This window comes from Oncorhynchus tshawytscha, linkage group LG05 (genome assembly GCF_018296145.1).
Source record: "Oncorhynchus tshawytscha isolate Ot180627B linkage group LG05, Otsh_v2.0, whole genome shotgun sequence".
Taxonomy (NCBI): domain Eukaryota; kingdom Metazoa; phylum Chordata; class Actinopteri; order Salmoniformes; family Salmonidae; genus Oncorhynchus; species Oncorhynchus tshawytscha.
Window position 1 is genome coordinate 50,395,190 of NC_056433.1, and position 23,729 is coordinate 50,418,918.

Here is a 23,729-nt window from a genome sequence, read left to right on the forward strand (position 1 = left end):
CAGTTTACTACATAATTCTATAGTAAGTGCTGTAGTGTTCTACAGTAAACCATAGTATTTTTTCATGTGGGCTGTGACATGCTTAATAGTTGTCCGATGAAGCGGATGCTAAGATACAGGACAGTTTCGTTCCAGCACCGACTGGAATATGTTCTGGGATTCATAGGATATTATTGAGGAGTTTACCACCGTCTTCATTGATAAGTATATTTTACGATGTCCTCCCCACAGTGGCCGTACGTACATACCCCAACCAGAATCCATGGATTACAGGCAACAACACAATGAACTAAAGGCTATAGCTACCGCTTTCAAGTAGCGGGATACTAATTTAAGGGATGCTTATAAAAAACCCGCCACGACCTCTGACGAGCCATCAAACAGCCAAAGCATCAATAGAGGACTAAGATCGAATTTTACTATGCTGAAGCTTGACAGAAGTATCAAGGCTTGCAAACTATCACAGATTACATAGGGAAACCCAGCCGCGAGCTTCCCAGAAATGCAAGCCTACCAGATGAGCTAAATGACCTCTATACTCGCTTCAAGGCAAGCAACACTGAACCATGCATGAGAGCAACCAGACAACTATGTGATCTCACTCTCCGTAGCCGATGTAAGACCTTTAAACAGTTTATTAACCTCTTGAGCTTATGGCTCAATACTGCCCCCGTTGGAGGAAGTGCGTGCCCATAGTAAACTGAAAATATTTTTTTCCAAAATTGCTAATATATGCATATAATAATAATTATTGAATAGAAAACACTCTAAAGTTTCTAAAACCGTTTAAATTATGTCTGTATGTAAAGCAGAACTCTCAGGGCAGCCTTTCTCCCAAACTCTCTCTTGTCAAGAGAAAAGTTGGGTCAACACGTCATCGCCCCCACCCTTCCCAGGCAGCTACCGATCTGGGAACAGTATGTATTTGTTCAATGTCTGCTTTCAATTGGCACGTTCATTGTTTGAATTTCGCGCTCCCTCATCCTTTGGCGGGCGAAAATGCCCGGTTCACTCTCACATACATGCAATTGCGCGCGGCCGATTTGGGGAACGTTCTTTCCAATAGACACCAGTTGAAGCCGGTTCGTTTGTTCGCGATGATCATTGTTTTACATGATAAAAACATCATTTTGCTCGATTCTGCACTTAGTTTGACCAGTTTAGTCAACATATAATATGTAATTTTGAAGTTTGATTGCGCAAGAGTGCGGGACCAGAAGGAGCAGAAGTTATTTTGGGTGCATTTCAGCTGAAGCTGTTAGCATATGCTAATACAAAGACGCACAACTTGAAACCAAACGATGTATTGGGTAAGTATGACTCCTTCTACGTCTTCTGATCGAAGAACATCAAAGGTAAGGGAATATTTATGTGGTTATTTTGGGTTTCTGTGGACTCCAAACGTAGAGGAGACACTGCTAATATCTGAGCGCCGACTCATAGCATAGACTAGTGAACGAATTCTGTAACGTTAAAAATAAATGTAACACAGCGGTTGTATTAAGAAGAAGTGTATCTTTGTAACTATATGTAGAACATGTATATTTAGTCATGTTTATTGCTTGTTATCTGACGTTATCTGTCCGAGCTATCATAATTTCTCCGGACATTTTGAGTAGCATTTTTGAAATGTCGTCATTGTAAACAGAGATTTATGGATATTAATGGCATATTATTGAAAAAAAAAAAAATGTACTGTGTAACATGTAATATTACTGTCATCTGATGAAGATTTTCAAAAGGTTAGTGAATTATTTATTTTTTAATCCTATAAATTTTATATTTTCTGGGACAAAATGGCCGCCGCTTGCATTTTGTTTCGGTGGTGGTCTAATATAAATGTGTGCTATGTTTTCGCCGTAAAACATTTTAGAAATCTGACTTGCTGGGTAGATGAACAAGGTGTTTATCTTTCATTTGAGCTATTGGACTTGTGTAGGTGTGGAGGTTAAATATGTCTAAGAATATTTTTTCACATTTTGCGTTATGCTAATGAGCTTGAGCCGTAGTCACGATCCCGGATCCGGGATGGGTAGCATCAAGAGGTTAACATTTGCAAAGCCGCAGGGCCAGACGGAATACCAGGATGCATACTCACAGCATGCACTGACAGCTTGCAAGTTTCTTCACCAACATTTTCAACCTATCCCTGAACCGGTCTGTAATACCAACTTGTTTCAACCACCATAGTCACCGTGCCCAAGAATGGCAAGGTAACCTGCCTTTATGACTATCGCTCCGTAGCACTCACATCTACAGTATAGCCATGAAATGCTTTGAAAGTCTGATCGTGGCTCACATCAACACCATCGTCCCAGACCTACTCCAGTTCGCATACCACTCCAAAAGAACCACAAATTACGTGTTGTATGAATGCTGTTAATTGACGACAGCTCATTATTCAACACCATATTCCCCTCCAAGCTCATCACCAAGCTCAGGACCCTAGGACTGAACACCTCTGCAACTGGATCCTGGACTTCCTGACGGGCTGGCCCTAGGCGGTGACTTTGGCAACAAAACATCCGCAATGCTGACCATCAGCATTGTGTGCTTAGTCCCTTACTGTATACCCTGTTCACCCATGACTGCATGGCCACGCACGACTCCAACACCATCATCAAGTTTGCTGACAACACGACGGTGGTAGGACTGATCACCGACTACGATGAGGTAGTCTATAGGGAAGAGGTCAGAGACCTGGCAGTGTGGTGCCAGGACAACAACCTTCCCTGAACGTCAGCAAGATAAAGGAGCTGTTCGTGGACTACAGGAAACGGAGGGGTGAGCACACCCCGATCTACATCGATGGGGCTGGCTGTAGTGGAGTGGGTTGAGAGCTTCAAGTTCCTCGGTGTCCACATCACTAAGGAATTAACATGGTCTACGCACACCCACACAGTTGTGAAGAGGGGATGACAGTGCCTCTTCCCCCTCAGGAGGCTGAAAAGATTTGGCATAGGCCTCAGATTCTCAAAACTTTTCACAGCTTGGTACGGCAACTACAAGGCACCTGATCGCAAGGCGCCACAGAGGGTGGTGAGTACGGCCCAATACATCACTGGGGCCGAGCTCCCTGCCATCTAGGACCTCTATACCAGGCTGTGTCAGAGGAAGGCCCAAAACATTTTCACAGACTCCAGCCACCCAAGCCATAAACTGTTCTTCCTGCTACCGCACAGCAAGCAGTGCTACTTACACTAACAACCCAACTCACACATACACACACACACACACTGTATACGCCCACACACACATAACACGCGCATACTGACGCCACACACACACACACACTCTTTCACAGTCACCACATATGCTGCTGCTGCTACTGTCTTATCTATTCTGTTACCTAGTCACTTTCCCCCTTCCTATATGTACATAGGTACCTCAATTACCTCATAATATATCTTCCTTGTTCACATGCATTGACCCCTGATTCGCCAGTCTCTAATGAACTATGCCCACTTCTTAAGTAGGTGTCTTCTTAATTTGTTTGTACAGCACTGATGAAGGCATAAGGACTCCGTTCCTTGTTTTTATATAGCACCTTGCACTTCTTTCGAGCGTGGATTCAATTAATGGTATTACTTCTGCATCTCGGGCCCCCTTGGGGTTTTCCTCTTCATGGTTTTAAGTGCGTTGAGTACTTTTTCCGAACACTACAGATATTTTCGCTCCCACACACCAGCCGCGGTTCATTCTAGCCTGAGCGCTAACCCTCATACTGGCTTTCCCCCTCCCTGTCTATACCCATGTTGTTTTGACTCTTTATTGTTATTCACTGTGTATTTATTCCCTGTGTCACTATGTCACATTTGTAACTCTGCACTGTTGGACCTTTAAGTGTGCATTTCACTGTTTGTCTACACCTGTTGTTTACGAAGCGTGTGACAAATAACATTGGATTTGATTCGATTTAACCCTGTATGTAGACATTTGGGACTAACAATGAGGAAGAGGGAAAGGAAGCGTGTAAGAAGTGTACTTGTGAGAAGGTGATGGTCACACTTACTTTCCGTTTTCTGCGTTGATGTATTCCTCCCAGGAGATATTGTTGGGTGAAGGGGCAGTTAATGACTGTCGCCTCACAGGCTAAAGAGAGAGTGGACATACATATGAGTGGCAAGAACAGACACCTGGCAATAGAGATCTACACCGAGCAAAGTCCGACATCAAACTGAGCACAAAGTACACAAATCTCATAAACAAAGTCATAGACTACAAAGAAAAACAAAAACACATTCAGACATAACCAACAGCACACGAAAAGCATAAAAATCCCAAGCTAATCACTTCAATATAGATTTTTTTGAATGAGCTTCTCAAAGTGGCTTTATTTTTTTGCTGAGTTGTTTGTAAGATTTTGCCTACAGTCGTGGCCAAAAGTTTTGAGAATGACACAAATATTAATTTCCACAAAGTTTTCTGCTTCAGTGTCTTTAGACATTTTTGTCAGATGTTACTATGGAATACTAAAGTATAATTACAAGCATTTCATAAGTGTCAAAGGCTTTTATTGACAATTACATGAAGTTGATGCAAAGAGTCAATATTTGCAGTGTTGACCCTTCTCTTTCAAGACCTCTGCAATCCGCCCTGGCATGCTGTCAATTTACTTCTGGGCCACATCCTGACTGACGGCAGCCCATTCTTGCATAATCAATGCTTGGAGTTTGTCAGAATTTGTGGGGTTTTGTTTGTCCACCCGCCTCTTGAGGATTGACCACAAGTTCTCAATGGGATTAAGGCCTGGGGAGTTTCCTGGCCATAGACCCAAAATATTGATGTTTTGTTCCCTGAGCCACTTAGTTATCACTTTTGCCTTATGGAAAGGTTCTCCATCATGCTGGAAAAGGCATTGTTCGTCACCAAACTGTTCCTGGATGGTTGGGAGAAGTTGCCTGTGAAGCCCTTTTTTTGCAAAGCAATGATGACGGCCAGTGTTTTCTTGCAGGTAACCATGGTTGACAGAGGAAGAACAATGATTCCAAGCACCACCCTCCTTTTGAAGCTTCCAGTCTGTTATTCAAACTCAATCAGCATGACAGAGTGATCTCCAGCCTTGTCCTCGTCAACACTCACACCTGTGTTAACGAGAGAATCACTGACATGATGTCAGCTGGTCCTTTTGTGGCAAAGAGGGACTTTGCAATTAATCTGATCACCCTTCATAACATTCTGGAGTATATGCAAATTGCCATCATACAAACTTAGGCAGCAGACTTTGTGAAAATTAATATTTGTGTCATTCTCAAAACTCACTAGAGGGCCCAAATACATCACTAATGCTGAGAGCGGGATTGACCACATGAACAACACACTGTCAGTGGTAAAACCAACTTGATGATTTTACAGCTGCACACAAACTGCATGAATGAAAAGGGGTAATTTCAATAAAGCACAGACTCAGTCGATAATTCTCGATACGTGCCTCGTTACCAGCACCTTGACCTTAGGTTATCATCTCTCTGGACATCAAAGTAGCAACGGCCATCGAAATTGTCTGCCCTACCTGCACTCACCTGCTCTGTCTACCCTACCTGCACTCACCAGCTCTGTCTACCCTACCTGCACTCACCAGGGCTGTCTACCCTACCTGCACTCACCAGGGCTGTCTACCCCACCTGCACTCACCAGCTCTGTCTACCCTACCTGCACTCACCAGGGCTGTCTACCCTACCTGCACTCACCAGGGCTGTCTACCCTACCTGCACTCACCAGCTCTGTCTACCCTACCTGCACTCACCTGCTCTGTCTACCCTACCTGCACTCACCAGGGCTGTAACCCTACCTGCACTCACCAGCTCTGTCTACCCTACCTGCACTCACCAGCTCTGTCTACCCTACCTGCACTCACCTGCTCTGTCTACCCTACCTGCACTCACCTGCTCCGTCTACCCTACCTGCACTCACCTGCTCTGTCCACCCTACCTGCACTCACCAGGGCTGTCTACCCCACCTGCACTCACCAGCTCTGTCTACCCTACCTGCAGTCACCAGCTCTGTCTACCCTACCTACTCTATCTACCCTACCTGCACTCACCTGCTCTGTCTACCCTACCGGCACTCACCTGCTCTGTCTACCCTACCTGCACTCACCTGCTCTGTCTACCCTACCTGCACTCACCTGCTCTGTCTACCCTACCTGCACTCACCAGCTCTGTCAACCCTACCTGCACTCACAAGGGCTGTCTACCCTACCTGCACTCACCTGCTCTATCTACCCTACCTGCACTCACCTGTGCTACCTACCCTACCTGCACTCACCAGCTCTGTCTACCCTACCTGCACTCACCTGCTCTGTCTACCCTACCTGCACTCACCAGCTCTGTCTACCCTACCTGCACTCACCAGGGCTGTCTACCCTACCTGCACTCACCTGCTCTATCTACCCTACGTGCACTCACCAGCTCTGTCTACCCTACCTGCACTCACCAGAGCTGTCTACCCTACCTGCACTCACCAGCTCTGTCTATCCTACCTGCACTCACCTGCTCTGTCTACCCTACCTGCACTCACCAGGGCTGTCTACCCTACCTGCACTCACCAGCTCTGTCGACCCTACCTGCACTCACCAGGGCTTTCTACCCTACCTGCACTCACCTGCTCTATCTACCCTACCTGCACTCACCTGCGCTACCTACCCTACCTGCACTCACCAGCTCTGTCTACCCTACCTGCACTCACCTGCTCTATCTACCCTACCTGCACTCACCTGCTTTGTCTACCCTACCTGCACTCACCAGGGCTGTCTACCCTACCTGCACTCACCAGCTCTGTCTACCCTACCTGCACTCACCTGCTCTGTCTACCCTACCTGCACTCACCAGGGCTGTCTACCCCACCTGCACTCACCAGCTCTGTCTACCCTACCTGCACTCACCAGGGCTGTCTACCCTACCTGCACTCACCAGCTCTGTCTACTCTACCTGCACTCACCAGGTCTGTCTACCCCACCTGCACTCACCAGGTCTGTCTACCCTACCTGCACTCACCTGCTCTGTCTACCCTACCTGCACTCACCAGGGCTGTCTACCCTACCTGCACTCACCAGCTCTGTCTACCCTACCTGCACTCACCTGCTCTGTCTACCCTACCTGCACTCACCAGGGCTGTCTACCCCACCTGCACTCACCAGCTCTGTCTACCCTACCTGCACTCACCAGGGCTGTCTACCCTACCTGCACTCACCAGCTCTGTCTACCCTACCTGCACTCACCAGGGCTGTCTACCCCACCTGCACTCACCAGCTCTGTCTACCCTACCTGCACTCACCAGGGCTGTCTACCCTACCTGCACTCACCAGCTCTGTCTACCCTACCTGCACTCCCCAGGGCTGTCTATCCCACCTGCACTCACCAGGTCTGTCTACCCTACCTGCACTCACCAGCTCTGTCTACCCTACCTGCACTCACCTGCTCTATCTACCCTACCTGCACTCACCTGCTCTGTCTACCCTACCTGCACTCACCAGGGCTGTCTACCCTACCTGCACTCACCAGCTCTGTCTACCCTACCTGCACTCACCAGCTCTGTCTACCCTACCTGCACTCACCAGGGCTGTCGACCCCACCTGCACTCACCAGGGCTGTCTACCCTACCTGCACTCACCAGGGCTGTCTACCCCACCTGCACTCACCAGGGCTGTCTACCCTACCTGCACTCACCAGGGCTGTCTACCCCACCTGCACTCACCAGGGCTGTCTACCCTACCTGCACTCACCAGGGCTGTCTACCCTACCTGCACTCACCAGGGCTGTCTACCCTACCTGCACTCACCAGGGCTGTCTACCCTACCTGCACTCACCAGCTCTGTCTACTCTACCTGCACTCACCAGGTCTGTCTACCCCACCTGCACTCACCAGGGCTGTCACCCACCTGCACTCACCAGCTCTGTCTACCCTACCTGCCCTCACCTGCTCTGTCTACCCTACCTGCACTCACCAGGGCTGTCTACCCTACCTGCACTCACCAGGGCTGTCTACCCCACCTGCACTCACCAGCTCTGTCTACCCCTACCTGCTGCCTCACCAGCTCTGTCTACCCTACCTGCACTCACCAGGCTGTCTACCCTACCTGCACTCACCAGGGCTGTCACTCCCCACCTGCACTCACCAGCTCTGTCTACCCTACCTGCACTCACCAGGGCTGTCTACCCTACCTGCACTCACCAGCTCTGTCTACCCTACCTGCACTCACCAGGGCTGTCTACCCCACCTGCACTCACCAGCTCTGTCTACCCTACCTGCACTCACCAGCTCTGGCACTCACCTGCTCTGTCTACCCTACCTGCACTCACCAGCTCTGTCTACCCTACCTGCACTCACCAGGGCTGTCTACCCTACCTGCACTCACCAGCTCTGTCTACCCTACCTGCACTCACCACCTGCACTGCACCAGGCTGTCTACCCTACCTGCACTCACCAGGGCTGTCTACCCCACCTGCACTCACCAGGGCTATCTACCCTACCTGCACTCACCAGGGCTGTCTACCCTACCTGCACTCACCAGGGCTGTCTACCCTACCTGCACTCACCACTACCCTACCTGCACTCACCAGGGCTGTCTACCCTACCTGCACTCACCAGGCTGTCTACCCTACCTGCACTCACCAGGGCTGTCTACCCCACCCCCACCTGCACTCACCAGGGCTGTCTACCCTACCTGCACTCACCAGGGCTGTCTACCCCACCTGCACTCACCAGGGCTGTCTCACCCCTACCTGCACTCACCAGGGCTGTCTACCCCACCTGCACTCACCAGGGCTGTCTACCCTACCTGCACTCACCAGGGCTGTCTACCCTACCTGCACTCACCAGGGCTGTCTACCCCTACCTGCACTCACCAGGGCTGTCTACCCTACCTGCACTCACCAGGGCTGTCTACCCTACCTGCACTCACCAGGGCTGTACCCTACCTGCACCACCTGCACTGCACTCCAGGGCTGTCTACCCCACCTGCACTCACCAGGGCTGTCTACCCCACCTGCACTCACCAGGGGCTACCCTACCTGCACTCACCAGGGCTGTCTACCCCACCTGCACTACCCTACCTGCACTCACCAGGGCTGTCTACCCCACCTGCACTCACCAGGGCTGTCTACCCCACCTGCACTCACCAGGGCTGTCTACCCCACCTGCACTCACCAGGGCTGTCTACCCCACCTGCACTCACCAGGGCTGTCTACCCTACCTGCACTCACCAGGGCTGTCTACCCTACCTGCACTCACCAAGGCTGCATTCTGTAAGTTTTTACATTATGTAACGTTGAATTGAACGGAAATGATGCTGTGCTGAACGACCAGTTGAAAAACAAGGTGGATTGGTTGTGGGTTGGGGAAAGCTGTCAGCATGGTCACTTCCCTTTAAAAACGTCACTTATTGCTTCAAGCCACACCTCGCCACGCCCACCAAACGGAAGCAAACATGCCTCAAAGTCTGTTCAAGAATGTACAAGAACATTTTGGGGAAACGTGTCATTGAACTGAACGCACCTCTGCATTGCCTACACTGCTTCATTAATGACTGATGTTTTCACGTTCTCTTGCAACTAGGGTGTCAACAACGGGATACCCTCGGATTAAAAATCAAAACGCTTGGCTCTAGATTACACCTATCTAAAGATACTTTACATTGTTTGCGAGATCAAACAATAATGTGATTGTAATCCGTGTTCAATTTCGAAAGTTGCTTTCATTTTTCAGCGCATCTGATTTTGTAAACATTTCAACTGCATTAAATGGTTACTTTTTAAAATTCCTTCTCTTTCTTGTGATGTAGGTGTCGAGACGGTGTGTTAAATTCCCAACAAAGCTTTTAACTTTCTTCCAGATTCAACGGAAAGACAGTCTTTTCCATTGAGCCCATTAAAGCCATTACCGGCGTGTTTGACAGGTCATTACAAATATTAATGGGGGGGAAAAACACTACAGGCACAAGCAAGAGTATGAAAGAGTCACAGGAGTCAAATGAAAGCAATCAATCCAGCCAGATTTATTAAGTGACAAGTGGATTTTGCACGTTGCTAGCGAATGACCCACCACACAGGCTTACTACCTCACATTGGCCAGGACAACTGGCTCCTCAACAGTAGGCTACTGCCAACACTGAAGACTTGGCAACATCGAGGATACCAACCGACGCACGTCCACAAATACGCACGTATGCACAAAAACACAAGCACACCCACACCAATACTGAACTCTCTCTAATTGACCCGTCACTATGAATGGCTGTGTTTTCTGAAACGTGGATTGAGAAGCATCCACTATAATGTTCTGTGGGATCCTGTGTTTTACATTATAGCCAGTACCATATATTTATATATATATGATTAAATATTATCTGATGTTGGCTGTGTGAAGTATCTGCATTTGTGCACTTGAGCATAATCATGAGAGTAAACAACTGCTTGCTACATCTACTTGCCTGTTTGTGTGTGTGTGACAAGAACTGAGTAACATGGTGTGACCTGCATGTTGCAAAACTGTAGATAACAGCCCAGCAGATGCTTTGTCCTTGTGTTTGTATGTGACAATATTGAGCACATGGTGTGACTTGCTGTATCTTACAAAGTTGTGGTTAAGCAGGCATAGGGAGGGGTGGTCATCACGAGGTTTAACTGAGATGGAAAAATACTGAACAACACAATAGCAGGAACTGAGCAATTGTTCTAACTAGGCTGCGATACCAGAACAGTAAGGATCTATACATCGACGGAGGGAGAACTCCAAGAAGCGCCAAGAGGCGGGGACCCGCCTGAGCGCCTGCAATAGGCTGGGCAAGTTTAAACCACGCCCAGCCTCTACTGTGATAGGCCAACAGACGGGTTGGAACTACGTCCATCACAGTATAAAGAATATTGATTACATACATCTTGTCAGTTCTCTGTTCTGCCCTGCGTGGCATTACAGTGAGCCCGTATATACGAAAGTTGCATTTGCCATTTATTACTTAGCTAATAAAAAATACATAGTATACAATTGGTGACTCATTGTTATATTTATCCTGATACCAGATTCGAATTTACGCAACTCTAACAGTACCTATGGCCTACTTCAAGAGAAGAAAGACGGAACTGGCACCAGATGATACCGTCAGTATCTCATCATTCAAACGTAGGGTTCCCTTTACTTCAAACCGGACAATGTTATTATCCCTATGTGACCCTGAGGCTGTTTTGATGCATTTGCCGCCGCCGCCGCCGTTGTTGTGGCGGGGGCAGAGTACACACAGCCTCCAGTCAGTGATCTCCTGGTATGCCAGTCCGTCTGTCGGCCAGTGCCACCCGTCGCTCCGTGGCACCAGGGGTTTTAGCCTTCATCCACCCAATCAATAGTACAGAGCCCTGCTTTAAACCCCCTGCTATCTGTGTCCCCAGGCGCCGTGCTGACCCGCTCTGCTATGCCACCGCCGCCGGGAGTAAACAGAGGGGGACGTCAGTGCTGGGACGAACTTGGAATGTTATTTTTCCCCTCAACCTACTTCTGCGAAACAGTTTACACTGAGCAGGGAAGCACTTATACAAACATGGATGGATGGATGCACAGCGGACTGAAGTAAGCAGTTTTTCCCGTTCAATACTGTGCTGACCTGACCTTGACCTATATGCTCACAGGTTTTAATACCGGTTAAATGCACAGTAAAAAATAAACTTTGGGCAACAGATGAAAAATGCTTAAAAGCATTTACCGTCACAGTACAAGGACAACAATACCACAAGAAGTAAATACCATAGGACACATCGACAACACAAAACCCAGTTCCTGACAGGACAGGACTAACGAAAACAACAGAGCTGTTAAAAAGCATCTATTGAGCATTGTGAGGCAGTGACTTCCCTGTGTGGCAGCTTTATGCACAGTGCATAGACAGGGGCTCCCAAAGCAAACCCTCGAACGAGCTAGAGGCCGAAAGAGAGGGAAAGCACTGTTACTGTGTGTAAAGTTCAGCTGTGAGCTTCCATCACTAGAGGGGGGTGTTGTGCCTGGTATATATGCACAAAGGTGGAGGAAAGGGGTCGGAATGCCACAGACGAGGATCAGGAGGGCGGTTTTCATTCCGACAGACGGTATGTCCATATAGAACTACAAAGAAACCCAAGAGGGGTGTGGAGTCCAATTGAAGTATTTCCAAATAAACCATGCAGACGTGTTTCACATCAAAAGAGCCCGATGCTAAGGGGAAAAATATGACGCTCTCGTGGTCCATGTAGCATTGACATGTTTTGGTAGGAGTGACTGGAGGTGAGAGGAGATCCCATAGGATGGTGATAGGAGAGTGGCAAGCAGTGAGGTCAGAGGGCGTACCCCGAGGGTCTAGCAGGAGAGGAGAGTTTCCGGACTGGACTCGCACTTAGGCTGCAGGTACAAGCAAACAGTATCTTCACTTAACACATAGCAGCCAGCTCACAACCGCAACAGGTGACATCATACCAGTAGGCCCCAGCAGAACATTCTGGATATGAAAATATGGTTAAGAGTTGGGTGCATGTTTACATTGTGGCCATATTCCCGTCCTCTGCAGCCAGAGGACATCAACAGCAGAGCTCACCTCGTAGTTCTGCTCAATGAGGTTCCCTCCTTTGCTCAGGCTCTCCATGATGGCCTTGTTTCTTAGGATGTCCTCCTCGCTCAGGTGCTCCCGACGCTTCCGTGACTCCAGCACCAGCCCGTTCACCGAGTAGAAATCCGCCAGGAAATTTCCCACGCGCTCCTGGAGCCACAAAGGACAAGAAAATAAAACCCCTGAGTCACCAATTTCCCTTCAATACACCTCAAAGGACCGAGACAGACAGCAATACCCCCCCCCCCACACACACACACATGAACTCTCCCCTCAGGTGAACACCTGTGGCTCTCCCAGGAGGCTTATCAAACACGAGCACTATGTGTTGGTTACTCTGTTGCCCCTGAACTTTGTGGTGGAGAGATACAACGCGGTCAATGTGAAAAGGACATGGGCATCCTGTACTGCATGGAATAACAAGGCCGTACTGTTGATCAGCAAAGGTCACATTTAGAGACGGAGAGGTAGTATTTGACAAAAGAGATAAAAACCAACCGTTTTGTCCTCTCGGAACAGCCAGCCGGTCTGGGCTCTGGAGAAGGTGATGGACTTGGTGGAGAGAGTGGCAGAGTAAACATCGCTGCTCATAAGGATGTCCACCTCTTCCTCGGTCTCCATCTCTGACTCCTACAACACAGGGAATACAGCCCTCTAACACACACTTCACAGACACCGGGGATCATTTTGAAAGGCAAAATACGAGACATCGAGCGTCACTAGCTCGACTTCTGCAAGCAGAAATGCACAACGGTATGTTTGCGTGCGTGCGTATTTGTGCATCTGCGAGCGTGGGTGTATGCGCAAGTGTGTTTGTGTGTGCATGTGTCTCACCTCGTGGTGTATCCGCTGGTACACCTTCTGTTCATTGTCCAGCACCGCAAAGGACTCAGAGGGGATGGCGTCGCCATTAAAGATGAAACTAAGGTCACCACGCTGGCACTTCATATCTGTGAAGTCTATTAGGGTGGTGTCCAGTCTATGACCAATCAGAAAGCAAGGGAAGGAGGGATAGAATTTAAATTCAAACCACTTCATGGGCCAACATAATGTCAATAGCATCAGCAACAGCACATTAAAACAGCACTTATTGCCTCTAGTTCATGTCTACACTAATTGCTTCATCACATCTACATAATCCCTCCACACCCATCAAAAACCAAAAGAAGACTGAAAGAAGCAAGGAGAAATGGAGAAAGAGAGAGACACAGTGAGGGATACACACACACACGGAGTATAAGTACACGTTCTTGTTACCAAGCAACATACAAGCGTAAAAGTAAAGCTTGTTTCAATAAAACTAAAGAACTCAAACTTGGTCTCTAAAAGCTCGGAGACAGCTTTTGTGTTAATAGTTGCCGTGGGCGACAACCCATTTCTATGTTTTCCGACAAAAGCTAGATCATTGGAGTCGTGGAGGAATGAGGTGTGACAACAAAGAATATAACGGAACTACTTCATGGGCTGCACATAGACACAAAGTGGAGAGTGAGAGGTATGACAGAGCTGAGAATTTCAACCATTGGAATGTAAATTAAGTTATGCCTAGGTCGGTTTCTTTCCCCACCTCAGGAATATCAAACAGACATTATGAAAGTATATTAGACAGCTTTCAACCCTGGTAAATAAATGACAACCTACGCCCTCCCTTCACCACTTTCTCACCACCACACACACACACAGTTTGATATGCCTGAGAATGATTTGCCCTGAATCTCCAGTGTTGGATAGTGTCAGAGCATGGTAGAGGGGGTGGGGAGGAGGGGGGCAATTTGTGAGGCAGGTAACCTAGCAACACTTTAAAACTCTTTCATTTGTCTGTGTGTGTGTGTGTCATTGCTGAGTGGGGTAAAATACAGGCCCTTTGAAGAACAAAACAGCCTAAACCTGGCTTCTCACTGAACACTGAAACTCAGCAGATCAACATACATTAACCAGCCTGCTAGCACATCAAAGCCAGACAAGCAAATTGTTTTTCGTTCTTGTTATTTTTTTCTGTTTGTATTTGACCCTCTTGCCTCATCACTGCAACTCCCCAACGGACTCGGGAGGCGAAAGTCGAGTCATGCGTCCTCCAAAACATGACCCGCCAAACCACACTTCTTAACACCCGCCCGCTTAACCCACAAGCCAGCCACACCAATGTGTCGGCGGAAACAACGTTCAACTGACGACCAGGGTCAGCCTGCAGGTACCCGGCCCGCCACAAGGAGTCGCTATAGCGCGATAAGCCAAGTGAAGCCCTTTCCTGCCAAACCCTCCCCTAACACGGACAACGCTGGGCCAATTGTGCGCCGCCCTATGTGACCGCCGATCAGGGCCGGTTGTGATACAGCCTGGGATCGAACCCGGGTCTGTAGTGATGCCTCTAGCACTCAGACAAGCAATTCTCACCACACTGTGTATTCAAACTGTGAATAGTGAATCTTGTTTTGTTACTGGATGGGACTACTTGGCGCTGGTTCAATTATAATGGAGCCGGTAGGGGGATAAAGTTAAGGCAAAAGTACGTGCTGATTCTCTCTATCTACGTGTAATTATTTGGAGAGGGGCGCAGAGGTAATAGATCTGCAAACAGATGCCGTGTTACTCAGTCACAGCAGTGCGAGAACGGATTTCACACTCTAGTTAACCAAGCTTGCCGTTAGCCGCCGTGCTGGGGCTGGCACTACAGCTTCCCATAAGCTGGGAGAGGGTGTAGTGTTCAAAGCCAGGGTTTTCTAATCAACTGAAAAAGGGCCCTAAAAGCCTGAAAGTGCTTCAAAAAAGGGCTTTGTCGAGGCATATTGACTTTTATTATCGTGGGTTTTTACCATATCACATTGTCCTTTTCAGTATAATACGGAAGGCTGTGGATATCACTCCGTAAAGGCGCCTGTCTAGTAAATGTTGTTGGCATGTCAATAGGGCAAGCATCAGTACCTGACACTTTTCCCATCCAATAAGACTGCATCTCTGCTCTGCCAAGACTCTGAACCAGATGGTTGGGGCAGAAACAGACTGGCACACAACCAGGACTAAAGATTGGTGATGATCAGTGTATCAACTCAGCTGAGGAGAACAAGCAATAATGTGTAAAAAAAAATCAAATCAAATCAAATCAAATTTTATTTATCACATACACATGGTTAGCAGATGTTAATGCGAGTGTAGCGAAATGCTTGTGCTTCTAGTTCCGACAATGCAGTAATAACCAACAAGTATTCTAACTAACAATTCCAAAACTACTGTCTTATACACAGTGTAAGGGGATAAAGAATATGTACATAAGGATATATGAATGAGTGATGGTACAGAGCAGCATAGGCAAGATACAGTAGCTGATATCGAGTACAGTATATACATATGAGATGAGTATGTAAACAAAGTGGCATAGTTAAAGTGGCTAGTGATACATGTATTACATAAGGATGCAGTAGATGATATAGAGTACAGTATATACGTATGCATATGAGATGAATAATGTAGGGTATGTAAACATTATATAAGGTAGCATTGTTTAAAGTGGCTAGTGATATATTTACATCATTTCCCATCAATTCACATTATTAAAGTGGCTGGAGTTGAGTCAGTGTCAGTGTCAGTGTGTTGGCAGCAGCCACTCAATGTTAGTGGTGGCTGTTTAACAGTCTGATGGCCTTGAGATAGAAGCTGTTTTTCAGTCTCTCGGTCCCAGCTTTGATGCACCTGTACTGACCTCACCTTCTGGATGATAGCGGGGTGAACAGGCAGTGGCTCGGGTGGTTGATGTCCTTGATGATCTTTATGGCCTTCCTGTAACATCGGGTGGTGTAGGTGTCCTGGAGTGCAGGTAGTTTGCCCACGGTGATGCGTTGTGCAGACCTCACTACCCTCTGGAGAGCCTTACGGTTGAGGGCGGAGCAGTTGCCGTACCAGGCGGTGATACAGCCTGCCAGGATGCTCTCGATTGTGCATCTGTAGAAGTTTGTGAGTGCTTTTGGTGACAAGCCGAATTTCTTCAGCCTCCTGAGGTTGAAGAGGCGCTGATGCGCCTTCTTCACGATGCTGTCTGTGTGAGTGGACCAATTCAGTTTGTCTGTGATGTGTATGCCGAGGAACTTAAAACTTGCTACCCTCTCCACTACTGTTCCATCAATGTGGATAGGGGGGTGTTCCCTCTGCTGTTTCCTGAAGTCCACAATCATCTCCTTAGTTTTGTTGACGTTGAGTGTGAGGTTATTTTCCTGACACCACACTCCGAGGGCCCTCACCTCCTCCCTGTAGGCCTTCTCGTCGTTGTTGGTAATCAAGCCTACCACTGTTGTGTCGTCCGCAAACTTGATGATTGAGTTGGAGGCGTGCGTGGCCACGCAGTCGTGGGTGAACAGGGAGTACAGGAGAGGGCTCAGAACGCACCCTTGTGGGGCCCCAGTGTTGAGGATCAGCGGGGAGGAGATGTTGTTGCCTACCCTCACCACCTGGGGGCGGCCCGTCAGGAAGTCCAGTACCCAGTTGCACAGGGCGGGGTCGAGACCCAGGGTCTCGAGCTTGATGACGAGCTTGGAGGGTACTATGGTGTTGAATGCCGAGCTGTAGTCGATGAACAGCATTCTCACATAGGTATTCCTCTTGTCCAGATGGGTTAGGGCAGTGTGCAGTGTGGTTGAGATTGCATCGTCTGTGGACCTATTTGGGCGGTAAGCAAATTGGAGTGGGTCTAGGGTGTCAGGTAGGGTGGAGGTGATATGGTCCTTGACTAGTCTCTCAAAGCACTTCATGATGACGGATGTGAGTGCTACGGGGCGGTAGTCGTTTAGCTCAGTTACCTTAGCTTTCTTGGGAACAGGAACAATGGTGCCCCTCTTGAAGCATGTGGGAACAGCAGACTGGTATAGGGATTGATTGAATATGTCTGTAAACACACCGGCCAGCTGGTCTGCGCATGCTCTGAGGGCGCGGCTGGGGATGCCGTCTGGTCCTGCAGCCTTGCGAGGGTTAACACGTTTAAATGTCTTACTCACCTCGGCTGCCGTGAAGGAGAGACCGCATGTTTTCATTGCAGGCCGTGTCAGTGGCACTGTATTGTCCTCAAAGCGGGCAAAAAAGTTATTTAGTCTGCCTGGGAGCAAGACATCCTGGTCCGTGACTGGGCTGGATTTCTTCCTGTAGTCCGTGATTGACTGTAGACCCTGCCACATGCCTCTTGTGTCTGAGCCGTTGAATTGAGATTCTACTTTGTCTCTGTACTGACGCTTAGCTTGTTTAATAGCCTTGCGGAGGGAATAGCTGCACTGTTTGTATTCAGTCATGTCACCAGACACCTTGCCCTGATTAAAAGCAGTGGTTCGCGCTTTCAGTTTCACACGAATGCTGCCATCAATCCACGGTTTCTGGTTAGGGAATGTTTTAATCGTTGCTATGGGAACGACATCTTCAACGCACGTTCTAATGAACTCGCACACCGAATCAGCGTATTCGTCAATGTTGTTGTCTGACGCAATACGAAACATCTCCCAGTCCACGTGATGGAAGCAGTCTTGGAGTGTGGAGTCAGCTTGGTCAGACCAGCGTTGAACAGACCTCAGCGTGGGAGCTTCTTGTTTTAGTTTCTGTCTGTAGGCAGGGATCAACAAAATGGAGTCGTGGTCAGCTTTTCCGAAAGGGGGCGGGGCAGGGCCTTATATGCGTCGCGGAAGTTAGAGTAACAATGATCCAAGGTCTTTCCACCCCTGGTTGCGCAATCGATATGCTGATAAAATTTAGGGAGTCTTGTTTTCAGATTAGCCTTGTTAAAATCCCCAGCTACAATGAATGCAGCCTCCGGATAAATCGTTTCCAGTTTGCAGAGAGTTAAATAAAGTTCGTTCAGAGCCATCGATGTGTCTGCTTGGGGGGGGGATATATACGGCTGTGATTATAATCGAAGAGAATTCTCTTGGTAGATAATGCGGTCTACATTTGATTGTGAGGAATTCTAAATCAGGTGAACAGAAGGATTTGAGTTCCTGTATGTTTCTTTCATCACACCATGTCATGTTAGTCATAAGGCATACGCCCCCGTCCCTCTTCTTACCAGAAAGATGTTTGTTTCTGTCGGCGCGATGCGTGGAGAAACCCGTTGGCTGCACCACCTGGGATAGCGTCTCTCCAGTGAGCCATGTTTCCGTGAAGCATAGAACGTTACAGTCTCTGATGTCCCTCTGGAATGCTACCCTTGCTCGGATTTCATCAACCTTGTTGTCAAGAGACTGGACATTGGCAAGAAGAATGCTAGAGAGTGGTGCACGGTGTGCCTGTGTGTGTGTGTGTAAGCTGTACATAGGCTGTAACAGCTGAGAAAAGTCCAGACAGAATGATCTGTCCAAGGCATAGCCAAGGGGTCCGTCGGTGATACTGTGTTGATACTTACGTGTGTGGTTATCTCTCTGACATGCTTATTTCTTACAATGATCTCACCTTACCGGCTTCGCGCTAATTATCGCTTGTTACAACTTCATGAAAACAAGGGATTATTAAAAAGGATTACTTGATTTACCTGATGTTGATGCCCTGTTTGTAGATCTTACACACGTCAGAGGGCAGGATTCGGGAGAGCAAAGGCACTGCAACATGGGGGGAAAAGACATGGGGATAATCGATAGGCCAAGGCATTGAAACTCCACTTAATAATGAAAATCACCAACCGCTTCAGAGCCCATGCCAGCAACAGAATATGTGGTTCTGCAGTTGAATATGTAAGTACGGTATGAGGCCAATTCAAACCCTTGGAGGGCACCATCCATGTTCCAATCACCACACTAACATGCTATAATATATTGCTAAATTCTAATGTACAGTATATGTCGGTATGCTAGTGTGGATATTGGAACAGAGCCCGTGAATGCCATGTGTGCACTCAGTGCACCTCTCTGATAGGAAATCTAGTACAGACTGGACAATGTGTCTGTTTTGAGACTGTTCTACCCCCAGCATATTGAATAGGGCTGGTGGAGCCCTGGCTTCTCTCAATGTGTGTGCAGTGCATAACACTTGGGTTGTATTCTGGGAGGTGAAACGTTCAGAACATTGCAGATAGAAATGGAATGAATAGAGCTGGCACAATTCCCTATTATATCTGCTCTGCACTATACATTTCTATGTGAACGTTCTGTAACGTTTCACCCTCCCGAACAGTCCTAATAGAAAGGCATCTCCCAATACAATCTTTGGATTTGAGCCCTTGTCACTCAGGGGCCCTACAACCCCTGTCAAATACTACCAAACTAACACTTACACAATCAGCAACCCTTTCTTTACTGGGAAATGTTGACACACTGTTAGCATGCTCTCTGGAGTACACTAGACATTTAGCCAAAGAAATGTGGGACATTTGTAACAGCATTTCTTCTCTAATTAATTCAGTGAAACGGTAAGAAGTTCAATGGATCTAAAAGATAAGCTTAATTGAAGTAGGCATTCATAGGCCTTAGTAATGCTGGTGGTGTGACGTTGTAATGATGTATAGCCACCACCAGGGGGAGGGTCTGCCTGTGTGGGGAGGCGAGGCCACTCCCTACAGAGGATTACCTCAGTGTTGTAAACAATCTCTCAGTATCACTCTGTCCCCAACCAGCCGGGCAGAGAGCCCTTACTGACACCCACATAATTGGGCTCTCAGAGATGCTACCACATCTCTCTCTCTCTCTCTCTCTCTCTCTCTCTCACACACACACACACACACACACACACACACACACACACACACACACACACACACACACACACAGCGTAACAACACCAACCATTCTGGTACTTCTAAGTAAACTTTAATCTGGTTAAATGCACTTTGTGTAGATAAAAATTGCAAAGAAACTGAACCGTTGCAGTGAGTTGACCTGATCATATACTCATCGTATACCTGTATAGATGCAGAGCAAACTCACCCCAACTTTGAAAGTCCCAGTGAAGCTCAAGATAAAAGTCTCCCAGCTGGAGAAAAAAAAAGAAGAAGAATTACAATATGATTAGCAATCAAAATATACCAGAGAGAGTAAACGGGAGGAGCAGTACATAAACATCTCTGTATCAAACATAGAATTTCTCAAATGAGTTTAGGATCCAATATGTAGTTCAAATGCTCTGAAATTACACAGCTGGCCCACCTAATCCCAGGGTACTACTGACCGGAAACAAAACCCCTCCAGTGACGTAATATGAATGATTGCGCATCTCTGAGGAGATATAATCCCCTGGAGTCAGGAGAAAAACTATCGGGGACATCTACGCCTGCTTCGTCACAAGAGTTACAGTTAAGAATTCTCGTTGTCTAACACACGACAGGCTCCAAGGCCTCAAGCGGATCTTATATCCCTTTCATCTCCTTCCTCTTATCGCTCCCCTCGGGGAGTCACAGTTAACCTGGCTGTGGCCTATGCCCAGAGCACCAGATGTTTATTCCCACAGAGAACCCTCAATAACATCATGCCGGCTGCAGCACTGCAATGCTCCCCAAAGCCCAGACTATCAACTGTATGTGTACATGTGTGTGTATGTGTGTGGAGTGGAAAGCATCTGCCTTCCCCGGTGTCATGCCATCCAGGGACGTTTGTGAGAATGTCACCGCTCCTGCAGGTTGACCCCCCTCCGGGGCCCATGTTGCTGTCTGTTTGCATATTCCTTGAGCGTAGGCCTGGGGGAATGCTTACTGCATGCCGAGGGCTGTGCTATGGTGCCGCTTTGTTGTGATGACCATAGATAGTGTGTGACTGAGTGACTGAGAGAGGGTCTGTATGTATGTGTCTGTGTGCATGCCAGAGAGTGGCATTTCTGACTGGGAGGACTCTGCTGGCAGATGTGGAGTGAGTACACAGCCTGCCCCGCAGCGCATTGGATCATGCTTCATTTTGGGAGAGGAGTAAGATAGGGAGGGGAGAGGTGGAGAGGGTAGAGACGAGGTGGGAATACACAATATATCAGCCTTCATATCGGTTTCAGATATGAGGGATCATGGCTATGAAACTAGAGGAAGGAGGGAGAGAGAGAGAATGTACCGTACCTCTTTGAGGGCGTTCAGTAGCTTTGGCCTCTTGTCCTCCACACTCTCTCTGGACTGCTGTTTGAGCTTCCTTAGCAGCGCTGTGACTGACAGAGAGAAGAGAGGAGGGAGGGAGGGGTGAGACCACAACAAATACATACAGTAACATCAAGCATCATTACTGGAATCTCTACACTCTTAGAAAAAAAATGTATGGTTAGGGTACAGTATTGTTCTTGGGGGTACACAAATTGGAAAATACACATAATGTACCTTCCGATGTACACATGGTTAATATATACACTAGATGACTGACAGGGGGTGCTGCTTTGAAGCCACCGCAAATCCATCTTGGTACTCACCCATCATTGTAAAACATATTTTGTAAGCTAGAGAAACACATTTTAAAAATATATACAATTATTTTCCAAAAATAATGAAATACATGTAATTTTTTCCTTCAAACATTTAATTGAAATACTGTAGAATTCCATTCATTCCTATGGACTACTGCTTCTTCTGAGGAGTGCCTATATGGCCAACCGGTGGCTTCAAAGGCTATTATTGGCCAATAGATAGCATTAGCAAAGGTTTATAGACATCATTGCACAATACTGTTTGGTACCTTTAAGGGTGTGGATAATGTAGTATAATGGTATATGTTTATACCCAATTTTTTAAATATAAATGCACAACCATAACAATCTCATACCTCTTCATTATCATATTTCCCAGCATGCCCTATTGCAGGTAGATTTTTAAAAAATGGTTTGTTTCAATATGTATGTTTTTGCATATACATTGATTAATTGATCTTATGCTACACAAAGATAAATAACATACATATTTCTAAACTAATACAATCTGTTAGTAGTTGGATTTATTGTACCCATTACTGAGATGGTTGTTCCCATTTAGATAGTTTAGGTGGTCTCATTTATCAATTTACACTACCTTGGCAATCATTCTAAGTACAGGTTGCACATGATTAAAAGTTCCTGGCTAAGATCACGTGCAGTGTCCCTGACAGTGCTGCACTTGATCAGAGAAGCGATCGCAGGCCGGAGGGCGCCCGGGAGTTGTGCTATCTATTTTTGTTGAAAATTATTATTTTTGTATTGTTTCACTATTGTTTTTGTCCTGGGTTAGGTGGTGGTTCTGGTGGTGGACTACAGGTGCACCAGCACCTGTAGGGTGAGTTAAAGGCCCTCTGGTCCTTTTTTCTTTCTTATTTTAGTTTTCCCCTTGTTTGTCCTGTTTTGTACCTCTCCTCCCCTTTGTACCCTACCCCCCCCCTTCAATTACTCCTACTGTTTTGAGTTTTGTGTTGCCGGCTAGCCCTTTAGGCGTGGCAGGCATTGCATTGTTGCGTGTTTGTCCGATTGTATTTTCCTTGTCCCCATCCACCTTATACTTGTTAGTTCACCCCCTAAAACTGCCTTTTGTTTCTGTTTCTTGTTTTGTGTTGTCAACTGGGGGACCTTTGCTGGCCGGCTGAGGCTTTTTAGCTGGTTAGCTTGGCCTGGTCTGCTGGTGAGGCTCGCTAGCTCTCTCGGCCCTCAAGCTTGGCAGGGTTTGTGTTGGTCAGTGCCCCTTTTGTTTTCCCCTTATTTCCCCTCACCTAAATTTGTTTGTTAGTTTCCCCCATTTTCCTTGTCCCCATCCCCCCGTTCCTTGGTTGGTTTTTGTTTATTTTTGTCTTCCCCTTCGTGTCATTAATTGTAAAAAAATTACACATTAAAAAAAAAAAAAAAAAATCCCTCCTTGTGTCCCTTCCCATCGTTGATAAGATTAGTTTGGTGCTGTGCTAGATAGCTTGTTGTGTGTCCCGTGGTACTGGTAGGCCCTGTTCAGCACAGCCTGGCTGAGCCTGCTAGTTCCTTGGCTGTTTTACACCCCCCCCTTCTCCTCTTCCCCTTCCCCCTCCCCTCTCACTGGTGTTGGGCTGTAAAGGGAGTGGGCCTCCATCATGTCAGCAGCACAGGCTGGCATGAGGAGGCACCATGCAGTGCGCCTCCTTCTAAAGGAGAAGGGAGGAAAAATAATGGAGTTATCCCGATTGGATTTCTCCAGAAAATTCCTCCAGAAAGAGCTCGGTTTTCATCCCGCGCAGGTAAACTGCATCTTAGCCCTCCCCTATAGGAAGGGCTTCGATGTCAGTTTTGCCAACGCCAGCTACCTGAGGGAGTT

At 47.5% G+C, this 23,729-nt stretch overlaps 1 protein-coding gene across 1 annotated transcript in view; it reads right to left on the reverse strand.

The window, feature by feature from the left end:
• LOC112250766 (ankyrin repeat domain-containing protein 13C) overlaps nt 1-23,729 on the reverse strand; it is an 89,206-nt gene that overhangs the window by 3,858 nt on the left and 61,619 nt on the right. Inside the window, exons 4-10 of the mRNA XM_024421177.2 lie at nt 21,561-21,646; nt 20,449-20,494; nt 19,062-19,128; nt 13,400-13,544; nt 13,064-13,195; nt 12,554-12,715; nt 4,013-4,092 (exon numbers count right to left, since the gene is read on the reverse strand). Coding sequence (XP_024276945.1) covers nt 4,013-4,092; nt 12,554-12,715; nt 13,064-13,195; nt 13,400-13,544; nt 19,062-19,128; nt 20,449-20,494; nt 21,561-21,646 — 718 coding nt within the window. The remainder of the gene's footprint in view (nt 1-4,012; nt 4,093-12,553; nt 12,716-13,063; nt 13,196-13,399; nt 13,545-19,061; nt 19,129-20,448; nt 20,495-21,560; nt 21,647-23,729) is intronic.